The sequence below is a fragment of the Dendropsophus ebraccatus genome, chromosome 9 (assembly GCF_027789765.1).
Source record: "Dendropsophus ebraccatus isolate aDenEbr1 chromosome 9, aDenEbr1.pat, whole genome shotgun sequence".
NCBI classification, from domain to species: Eukaryota; Metazoa; Chordata; class Amphibia; order Anura; family Hylidae; genus Dendropsophus; species Dendropsophus ebraccatus.
Window position 1 is genome coordinate 33,780,139 of NC_091462.1, and position 12,054 is coordinate 33,792,192.

General features: G+C 42.5%; 1 protein-coding gene across 3 annotated transcripts in view; it reads right to left on the bottom strand.

The window, feature by feature from the left end:
* Positions 1–4,867: 4,867 nt before the first annotated feature.
* The window catches only part of LOC138800844 (neurabin-1-like), a 71,018-nt gene continuing 63,831 nt past the window's right edge, over positions 4,868–12,054 (bottom strand). For all 3 annotated transcript variants that reach the window (XM_069982931.1, XM_069982929.1, XM_069982930.1), the window contains exons 17-18: positions 7,352–7,540; positions 4,868–6,301 (exon numbers count right to left, since the gene is read on the bottom strand). In XM_069982931.1, the coding sequence (XP_069839032.1) occupies positions 6,104–6,301; positions 7,352–7,540 (387 nt within the window). In that variant the 3' untranslated portion in view covers positions 4,868–6,103. The remainder of the gene's footprint in view (positions 6,302–7,351; positions 7,541–12,054) is intronic.

Below are 12,054 nucleotides of genomic sequence, written 5' to 3' on the forward strand. Positions count from 1 at the left end.
TATACAGTGGGGAATATAAGTATTTGCTACACTGCTGATTTTGTAAGTTTACCCACCTACAAAGAAGGAAGAGTACTGTCATTTTTACTATAGGTACACTTGTGAGGGACAGAACCTGTACAAAATAAAATCTAGAAAATCACATTGTATTTGAATATTACATGAAATGAGTATTGATCACCTACCAACCAGCAAGAATTAGCTCTCACAGACCTGTTAATTTTTCTTTAAGAAGCTTCTCCTACACTCTGTATTAATTGCACCTATTTGAATTTGTTACCTGTATTAAACAAAACACCTGTCTTTACACTCAACCAATCACACCCAACCTCTCCACCAGGGCAAAGACAAAAGAAGCTGTCTAAGGACGCCAGGGACAAAATTGTAAACCTGCACAAGGCTGGGATGGGCTTCAGGACAACAGGCAAGCAACTTGGTGAGAAGGCAACAGCTGTTGGTGCCTGTTAGTAGAAAATAGAAGCATAATTCTGAAAAAGGTCAGGAATTAGCCCAGAACTACACAGAAGGACCTGGTCAATGACCTGTAGAGAGCTGGGACCACAGTTGCAAAGATTACCATTAGTAGCACACTATGCAGTGATGGATTAATAATATCCTGCAGGGCATGCAAGGTCCTCTTGCTCACATCAGCACATTATTGACCATCTGAATGATCCAGAGGAGGCATTGGAGGTCATGGGATCAGGCGAGATCAAAATAAAACATTTTGGTATTAATTCTACTTGCTGTGTTTGGAAAAAGGAGGATCAGTACAACCCCTAAGAACACGTTTCCACCCCCATGCTTTATGGTCGGTACTAACATACTTTGAGTATCATGCCATTGTTATGCCCGTGAAAAAGTGCAATACTGTTGACTATTTATTTTAGTACACCACCTTAAAGTCAGATCTATATCCCAAATCTGATGTGCTAAAATGAAGTTGGCCTCACACATTCAATGTCAAAACATGGACCTTGTTACCGGGTCAGAAATAGGACATGGCATCTACTGGGCCTATTACACTGGCCGATAATCATTTGATAACGATGTCCATGCAGCCCTTGCTCTAAATACGGCATACATTACCTATCCATGGTCCAGGGAGTCCTGGAAAACAGCAGATGAACAGCACACACAGACATTTAAGCAGTGTGCACACTATTCATTGAGAGAGTTCATTAAACCAATGCACACTCTCTCTCATGTAGTACTTAATAGTTATGCAAACCTTTAGAGCAGGGGCAGGGAATCCCTGCTCTCCAGCTGTTACAAAACTACAACTCCCATCATGTCTGGACAGCTAAACCTTTGGCTTTCCATGCATGATGGGAATTGTAGTTTTGCAACAGCTGGAGAGCCAAGGCTCCTACCCCTGCTTTAGAGAGACATGGTTTGGCCTGTCTGGTGAGGCCCCAGTATCCCCTTGGTCTATTGTTTCAGGCTCTGTGCAAAAACATCCGTGGTTGCATCAGTGTTCGTGTTTTTCAATGATGTCACTGAGCTGAATGTGACTCTCAGACCCCAAACCCTGGCAGCGCATCCCCACTGCCTAAAATGTGATACTCACGTTCAGACCCCAAAGCCTGAAGCCCCATCACTACACCCCCCCCCCTCCAAATGACGTCACTGGTATACTGGGGAGCCAGGAGAAGAAACAGGGGACCATGTTTGTCAAGGTAAATCTAGGGTTTTTTATTTTAGCTCAGCAAAGCTTTCATCTGTCAGGGGTGGGGATTCACCCTCTTTATGGGATCTGTGTTTTTCACTGATCCTGAAAAAGTTTTTTTTTTTTTAATAAAGGAAACGATCCCCTATATGCTACAGATGTTCACTTCATATCATTTTATGAGCAAAATTAGACACCAAACCCACATTTGCAGAAAATGGTCAGTTTTATTATATAAAACACTTTCTTTTTTTACAAAAATGTTCTAGTTTCTCATGATTTTCTTTTTAGAGCTACGTTTAGTGGAAAAAGAGTGAAGTTTAGAGCACAAGTTGGTCCACGAAAAAAAAAAGTATAATTAGTAGAGAATTGTAAAAAGCACAGAAGTAATAATAATAGTACAGTCATGTAGTGGTGAAAGAGAATCCATTTGTACTTAAAAAAAAAAAAAATTGCAGCTACTGTACAATATCATCATTTTTAAAGGGACAGCATCATCTACACATTAAGGGTGACTGCAGCGGGGGTGCATAGCTGCCTACATTTATACTGGAAGATTTAGAAGGTCTCTAAAAATCATATACCTACAAGTGATTCAAACTTTCTTTTTTACTGTCCCTTTAAAAGGTTAGTGTCACTTACTGTCTGACCAATAAATAGGTTTCCAGCCTAAATATATAAAAAACAAAACAAAAAAAACAGGGATGTTGCAAAAGTGGCACAAAGAAAAACAGAAGCGTCCAATAAGAACCAGTTAGATGGCAGCTTTTATGTTAAAGGGCCACTGGAAAATGATTGGTTCCGATTGGCAACTAATAAAGTTTTCCTTTGCACCAGGTTTTACGCATCTCTCATGCCTCTGCCCGGGTAATTGTATTCCAATTTACAGGCAATGGTGCCCTCTCTGCCCTACATAGCAACCAGGTGAAATAGGCAGTAGTGTTTATGACAAACTATTGGTTGCCATTGGGAAAGGGGTTATCTATGACTTTATTAATCGCCTATCCTAAGGATGGATCGTCACTGTATGGCTAGTGGGGGTCCGACCCCTGGTACCTTTGTCAATCATCTGTTGCTGGATTTGCAATGTCCTTGGTAAATTGAGACTAAAGCAGACAGCTCCATACACTGTGCAGTGGCCGTTCTGTGTTACTGCATCTCAGCTACAATTGACATGAATGGGAACTAGGCTGCAGTAACCCAGCAATGGTCCCTATGGAATGGAGCAGTCTGCTTATGGCTCTGCTGACTGTGGCACTTGAAAAAAGCTGTTTATTGAGACTATCGCACTTCCATCTATCAGATATTGATGACCTATGCTGAGGAAAGGCCATCAATAATAAAGTTCTGAAAACCCCTTTAAGTCTACTATGAAGCTGTAGGGACACCACATAACTGAGCTGTCCCTCTACAGAACAGCTCTATAATATGGCGGATGATTAGAGATGAGCACAAATCGAACTCTGGTCTGTCCGAACCCAGGCGTGCGGCATTTGATTACAGGTAGCTGAAAAAGTTGATTGCAGGCTTAAAAGGGGAAGTTCAGCAAAAATTTTTATCTAAGTATTGTATTGCCCCCCAAAAGTTATACAGATCATCAATATACACTTATTATGGGAAATGCCTATAAAGTGTTTTTTCCTGCACTTACTGAGTGACACAGGGCATCCCCCTGCCATCATCCTTTCCAGCAGCCACAGCCCTGGGAGTCGGGTCGTGACATCATCATGTTATCCAGGAAGTGAAGCCTTGATGCAGTAGTAAGTGCAGGGAAAAACACTTAATAAGCATTTCCCATAAGTGTATATTGGTGATTTGTATAACTTTTGGGGGGCAATACAATACTTTAATAAAAATTTTCGCCGGACTTCTCCCTTAAAGCTGCCTAGATAACATGGATACAGTCAGACTGCATCCAACTTTTGCAGCCACAGTTAATCAAATGCTGCACGCTTGGGTTCAGACGGATGTGAGCATGCTCAAGTTGCACTGCTCTCTACATATGATAAAGCATTACATATTTTCTGTAACAGGGATGGGGAACCTTCAGCCCTCCAGCTGTTGTAAAACTTCCATCATGCCTGGACAGCCAAAGCTTTGTTTATGCATGATGGGAATTGTAGTTTTGCAACCACCGAAGTGCTGAAGGTTCCCCTTCCCTATATTAGAGTCATATAGAATCTGACAGGGTATGGCATATGAAGGTTAAAAGCAGATGCACAACTTAGAAGCTACAGTATATGGCGCCACAATATGCGCGGATACGAACTGCAGACCCCATTATTTAGTGTACATTACAAAATGCATATTAGTCGATACATCCCCTTCAGAAGTCTCATCTAGCATACAGCATTTACCACTTTCTCACTCTCCACTGAACAGTACAAAAATAGATTTGTGTATCAAAACCTGTACTCCAGTATAAAACAGCTATATACTGCGGACAGTCTCTTAGGACTATTGGGGGTGTGGGGGTGCTTCCTGCCTGGAGGTTTTTTAACAAGCAGGGACGAGAGGTGTGGGGTAAGCCTTTATACATCTAACCTGTCTCATCCTATCCTGGTATTGGGGCAGTTCCCCATTCCTACCAGAGGATACTGAATAGAAATGGATTGGATCAGTAATTCTGCAGCAGTGGTGTGAGATGTGCATGTAATAAGGTGCAGTCATAGTATACTAAAGGCCACTTCTTTCATGGATTACATTAGTGTTTTATAATGTATGGCTGACCAGCTGTTACACAACTACAACTCCCAGCATGCATGGGATTATAAAACAGTGTTCTCCTGACCTGTAGATGCTGCAAAATGACATGTTCTAATGTGCAGTGACTGGATCGACACCAAAGAGGTCAAACAGTGCGGCAGCAATATGCACTATTATTTAACAGGTTATCCAGGATTAGAAAAAAACTGCTAGATTTTTGCAAAAACAGCCACCCCTGTCCTCAGGTTGAGTGTGGTATTACAATTAATCTCCAATCATTCAACAAAACTGAGCTTCAAAACCTGCACCCAAAAGGACAGAAGTGGTGCTGTTTCTGGAAGAAAGTGAACATGTTTTAACAAGCCTGGATAACCTTTAACATCTACAAGTTTTCATTAACTGCAGTAGGCCACAGCTATGAAATCCCAGTATGATGAGCTGTATACTGACGAGCTACTACTCAGTACTGTGTGGGGGTTGTCAATGAACCCCCAAAGATGGCACAGTGTACGACAATGACTGAGGCGAAATATACAAAAGCGACTAACAGAGTACCACAGGTAGATAGGTGCACACTTTCTCTCCAACAAGTACCTACAAAGCACACCCATTCTTCAAACATGGAGGATGGGAATCAGATTTCTAAAATCCTGACTCGGATTGTCTACCTTTTAAACACCATATCATTTTAGAACCCACATTGTGTTCTTGATTGGGATGTGCTGGCCTAGAAGAAAAAGAAAAAAAATGTCCGCTTTCTTCTACAAAAAGCGCCACTCCTGTTCTCAGTTTGGGTGTGGGTTTTGCAGCTCAGTTTCATTGATGTGAATGGAGCCGAATCACAATACCACACTTAACCTGAGGCTAGGGGTGGAGCTGTTTTTTTTTCTTTTGCAAAAAAGTGTATATACACATTTGGTAAGTAGAAATTGGCCAAAGTGAAGGGGAAAGTTTCATTGATTAATAAAGAATATGTGCATAACTAGCTGGTGGAAGTGAACCAAGGATGAGGAGAAATAGAGAATACTCAAGGAAGCCCAGGAAGATGACCCAAGTTATTATAAAGGAAGCAAACTATTTCACACAAGATCTTTCTTATAACAGTGGTCATACATATATAATTATATATATATATATATATATATATATATATATATATATATATATATATATATATATATATATATATATATATATATATATAGCCGTCCACCTCCAGCTGCCAGAGGTCTATCCTGGTCACAGGTTATACAATAAGACTCACATCACTGTCAGTGGCCGCAGAACACTCACACATCCGGTCACCGACTACAGACATACCAGTCAGACTAGTAACCACAGGAGATATAAGAGCAATGCAGACAATCTCTGTCCCGCTTGTCATACCAGGTCCGTACATGATCCTACTATATATTAAAGTGGTTGTTTCGGGGGAGAAAAGGAGAAAATAAAGATCATCTCTAAAATATCCACATCCTCAGACACTTAAAAATTACAGTTCAAGAAGTCAGTACAAATATAGTATCTATTCTCTCTTTTTTCATTATTTTTTTTTTTTAAATAAAAATGCTAGATAAAAATCATGACCCTCGGGTGACGTGCGCTTCAGAAGACGACCCTACGAGTAGTTAGGTGATCTAGTTACGTTAAAGATCTGCCATTCTCATTTCATTGTACAGATATATACATATAGAACACGTGGTTTGGAAAGGACAGCGGTGTGGTAGCTTAGCAGCTTGATTCTACAGTGGCGACCACTTTGCTGCCGCCGCCGCCTCCTCCCCCTCCTGTGCCAACACTCCTTCTCTGCGCCTCCTTCTTTGAACACTTTTCCTTTTGTTTTTCCAGTTTCTCTTGTGCTTTTTTAATTTCTTTAATCTTCTTCTTGATCGTGGCTCGGTCCGTCTGGCTGGAAACTCCTAGAGCCTTTAAAGTGAGAGAGAAAGTCAACAAAATTAACATTTTTGCAACCCCTCTAATCTCGCCTAGTAAATGGCACTGGGCTCCAGTTTCTTAAAAAGAATTAAACTAATTTGCAAAACAGAAGATAGACCAAATCTAATATAGGTCTGAGCGGGGACCTAAGTAGTGACGTGTCAGGCTCGCTTAGCCAGTTATGTTATGTTCAGTCACCTACTCAAACCCCCCCCCCCCCCCCCCCCCCCCAAAAGAGTCGGGCTCGGACTTCTCCTTTAAGATAACCCCTATGAAATGATAAAATTCTGGCTATACACAGAAAACACTAGGGGGAGCTCAAGAGCTTACTACATAAAGTTTTATTATTAATATTATTGTTTTTCAAGTATCCGGAACTTCACCATTCAACTCTGATTACAGAAGCAGAGGGCTTAACGTTTGACTTTTTTTATATTTAAAAATAGGAATTAAAAAAAAAAAAAAAAAAAAAGTAGTCTGAAGAACATTAATTTTAGAATATTTTTAACGGGACCTGGTCACAAAGAAGCATCACTCTATTGTATTCAACACTTTTAGTGCCACCTACTGGAGGTAACTTCTCCAAAAGCCATTGCTAGACTCCTTAACCGTGAAATATGCCTAATGATTGACAAGGGGTAAAAACCCTGACACCACTGCCTTTACATGGCTTATCTTTCCTTTTGGTGGGGGATTCTGTTTTGGACAATGATCCCTAGTTATGTTTCAGGTTTTTTTGGGGGGTCAAGCACTGATAGGGTTACTACATCCAGTAGGTGGCATCAGAGACCCAGCTCTTTCTAAGTTTGCACTGCTTACTTTTATTGTACCAGCAGATGGCGTCCTATCACAAATACTAAATGATACTAGATGATAGACAGAAATTGTACGTATTACCAATAACTGACAAATATTTTGTGCTGCTTTGTTATAGTTTATTTTTATTGCTAAGAAACGTGTGGTCACATAATATTTTATAACAGTAAGAATTCCAGCCGGCTGACTGTAATCCATAACCCCATAGGCCTCATTGATCCTTACCTTCAATCGATCACTGTCCAGAAGCATCAACTGCTGGCCGTCCACATTCTTGGCTGTGAACTCCTCGATGTATTGCTCCATGTTCATTCCCATTAACCAGTGACACACTTGCTGGGCGCTCCAGTCAGACACCGGACGGCTATGCCATTGGTTTTGTTTCCCGGTTGGGTTGACGTCATCGTCTAAAGCCTGCAAGGAGAGAAATGCTTAGTAACGCTGCTGAAGATCCGTGCTGCTGACGGTGGTCTGCTGGGTACCTGGATACAATCCAGGACTGAAGTGAAAAGAAAAACATAAAAGTCCCAATATTCTGGCACTAAACTCTTCATTTCTGTATGATGCAGTCAATGGCTGGCCCCGATCCTAGGCCTCAATCTGCCTGAACTTATTTGGTAATTCTGCCTCCTGTCTACATCGCAGACCTCTGATAATCCTGAAGACCGTTCTGTCACATCACTATCTTATACTAAACACAACAAACAATGGCATAATATACACAATACTGTGTTCCACTTGTCACTTACAGTTCCCTTATCAGCCAATAGTCTGACCCCCGGGGGATGCAGATCAGACCCCCGGGGGATGCAGATCAGACCCCCGGGGGATGCAGATCAGACCCCCGGGGGATGCAGATCAGACCCCCGGGGGATGCAGATCAGACCCCCGGGGGATGCAGATCAGACCCCCGGGGGATGCAGATCAGACCCCCGGGGGATGCAGATCAGACCCCCGGGGGATGCAGATCAGACCCCCGGGGGATGCAGATCAGACCCCCGGGGGATGCAGATCAGACCCCCGGGGGATGCAGATCAGACCCCCGGGGGATGCAGATCAGACCTCCGGGATGGAAATCCTTATACATAAAAGGGAAGTAACCACGGCCACCACACAACGCACAGAGGGGATAGTTAAGGTCTGGCGTACAATACATTTATGTTCCGAGTGCTGCGGCTCCTGAGGTTTCTCCATCAATTTTGTGTGGAAAACCCTTTTAATATTAAGTCCTCCATACATATTACAAAGGGTTAGAAAAATCCCAGCCTATCCTAATAATGCTGTGTGCAAGTTTCCCATATGCTTTGCAACACCAGTACATTGGTCTGAGACCAAGTTCTCAGTCTCAGATTGTGTATGTCAGTCGATAGGATGGCTCTCGCCATATCAGCTGTATGGGAAACCGTATAACAAGCACATAATATATAAAAGTATACCCACAAAGAACCTTATTGGTTGTTGTGCCAAACGACAAACTACGCTTTGCTATTTCAGGTACTGATCAAAATGTTCACAGACCGCTAAATAAATTTTCAGGAATTTCCTTAGAGCGCTATCCGAGCGTTAAGATACATCAAGGTAATGTAACGTGATGCTGCAGGAGGCAGAAGGTGAAGATGTGCAGATTCTGCGCCCTGTAACCAGCATGTATCAGTACTTATTCTTCCCTTTCTAAGCTAAGAAATTGCTTCTAACTCCTGCATCTTGTATAACAGTGCTTCTCAAACTGAGAGGCGCCCCCTAGTTGTTGGTGAGGCCCAGCTCGGGAGCCAGTTTTTATACAAAAGTAACTATGATCTGCACAGTCCTCCAAAATCTCCATTTTAGCAACATTAATTTATTTTGTACTTGCTTTATTAGCATATAGAGCTTGGGAGCCAGGTAAAAGGTAGCCCTAGCATTATTTTCACCTTTTAAATGGACTTTCACCACAGATGGTGATGCCCAGGCATCTTCTTGGTCAGTCTGGTGAGGCCCAGGCATTGCCTTGGTCTGTTGGGTGAGGCTCCAGTAGAAAAAGTTTAAGAAGCGCTGTTGTTACAGCATGTGGGACATAAGAACTAAAGCCTTGGCTAACTGGTTAAATGCTTAAAAGGAGAAGTCCGGCAAAAAATTTTATTAAAGTATTGTATTGCCCTGCAAAAGTTATAAAACTCACCAATATACACTTATTAAAGAAAATACTTATAAAGCACTTTTTTTCCCTGCACTTACTACTACAGAAAGGCTTCACTTCCTGGATAACATGGTGATGTCACTTCCTGGATAACATGGTGATGTCACGACCTGAATCCCAGAGCTGTGCGGGCTGTGGCTGCTGGAGAGGATATTGGCAGGGGGACACTGATGGACACAGGGCACTGGAGGGACACTGAGCATCCCTCTGCCATCATCCTCTCCAGCAGCCACAGCCCGCACAGCTCTGGGAGTCGGGTCGTGACATCACCATGTTATCCAGGAAGTGACATCTTTGTTATCCAGGAAGTGACATCACCATGTTATCCAGGAAGTGAAGCCTTGACGCAGTAGTAAGTGCAGGGGAAAAAGCACTTTATAAGCATTTCCTGTAATAAGTGTATATTGGTGATTTGTATAACTTTTGGGGGGTAATACAATACTTTAATAAAAAATTTTGCCGGACTTCTCCTTTAAGAGGGTGCTGGGATTTTCTACTGTGGGCGAGGGAGACAGAGCTGCAGCATGAAGGCTTGTACTGTACAATGGGTGGAGAACCATGCACCTCAGCAGATTCAAATCATGCATTTCTGGGAAGACATGCACTGAAAAATCAGAGGCTTCCTGTATACAGAGAACTATATTCTGCCACATTGGGGTGTATAATTAATGATAATTTACTGTTCTATTAATGATAATTTACTGTTTATCTCAAACAATATAATTGGTGGACAATTCAGGCTACAGTCCTCAGACTTATAAAAAACAAAAGTTAAAGGGCTTTTAAAGAAGACCTGTCAGCAGCTTTTGACTAAAGTAAACTCAATGTACAACAGGATTTCTTACCCTGTATCAGGAGATATAACTCTAATTTAGAGGTTTTATGCAGATTAGTAGATAAAAGCCCAGCAACGCTGAATTTGTCAATCTAAACAGAGTGAGTGTTTACATGCAGGCACAGGGGTGTTAGGAAAGATGGGGCTGAACATTACTGGCCTTCTGCAGCCCAGGGGGATGCCCTGTGGGCTTCATCTCCTAATATCGATAAAACTTCAAAAACTTCTATCTCAGCGCTGGAGCGACAGAATGAAATAAGAGTTATATATCCTGATCCATAGTAAGAAGCCATAGTGCATGCTGCCTTTAGTTAGCAAAAAGCTGCTGACAATTATTGAATAGATATAAATGGTTATTTGCTGTTTACACAGTTAAAAGGAATAATCTCAAATGATTTAGTCACTTTGCTATTTTATTCATTTCAGGCATAGCCTTTGCAATACTATTCTTTAAAATAGTTCCAAGTATACAAGATCCTCATACACAATATACAACCAGCTCAAAACAAATGTCTATGCAAACAGAAGACACAAACAAGGAAACCTGCAGTGAACTGCAAAAAGTATATGATAAAGAACCCTGTTACGACATCAAAAAAGGATTGTGTCCAAGTAATTTGGTCAGTATTACTGGCATATCTGTGTGAGACCGTACCCTGAAATTGCTCTAGCATGGGAGGGAGCCAAGAATATTCAGCCACTTTTGTTCCCATAATGTGTCCTCTAATAGTACTTACCGGATATACTACAAGCCCTTACAGAAGTAGGAGTTATGCCAGGTCCATCAGCCAGTCATATGATCCTATACTGGCGACTGACTACATATCACATGATGTGCTTTGTCCAGGTAAACTATATTGGCTGGGTGATAAAGTAGGAGGCGCAACCATCCAGCAAATATGGAACACGGGTCCCATTAAACGGACCGGTTTGTGATAGAAGCAGGACACTGGATAGTTGCCTTGGCCACCATTCCTGCCTACAGCTAAACCGTTCCATACTCAATACCAGGTTAGGTAGGGGAGTATGGCTGGACAACCCCTTTAAAGAGGTACTCCAGGCTGGGGTTTTTATTGTATGGCCGGGGAAGGGGTGAAAATAGGGGCCGCTGGTCACTTACCTCCCTCCCCGGTTCCAGCGCCAGGTCCCAGATCCCGCCGCCCTGTTCTCCCGTCTCGCACCTGCTTCCCGGTCTGAGCTGCGGCTTAAGACGTGACGTAAGGCAGCTCAGCCATTCAGCAGCTGAGGCGGGCCCCAGCTATCGGGGAGGTAAGTAACCGGCAGCCTCTATTTCCACCCCTTCCCCGGCCATACAATAAAATTAACCGCCGCCCGGAGTACCCCTTTAAGTCTTTTGCTAGCTCCCTACACTCTATGGAGCATGGAACATTAGTTCAGTAGAGTATCCTGTTTTTAATATCCGACGTTCAAGTTAAGCAAAGAAAAAGAAAAACGTTAAAACAGCGTTTTCAGTGCCTATGTTACATGGTACAGGGATGCCTTGTAGACAATTTGGTCTGGTGTAGAAGGTCGCATTGTTCTTATTTATGGTCCATAAATCTCATGATACCGGACACTGAAAAGGTTGTAGTTGTGAATACAGTTTATAACCCATAACAGGACTAGATTAGGAAGGCACAAGAGACATGCGGTTACACAATACACACCACGCCACGTACACAACTCCGCCACTCACCTCGTTGGACGAGAAGGTGAAAGTGTGAGAGCGTCCCGATAGGGAGGGCTCTGCCACCAGCCCTGATAGATCAGAGCAATGGCTGTAACTGTATGAATCATCTATGTAAACTCTACTCTGAAAACAAGTAAAAACAAGACTGTATTATCCGTGCCCCCCTCCTGCCACAAAACATCCACAACAGTAATGCAATAGGCGCCATGTACATGGGGGGGGGGGGG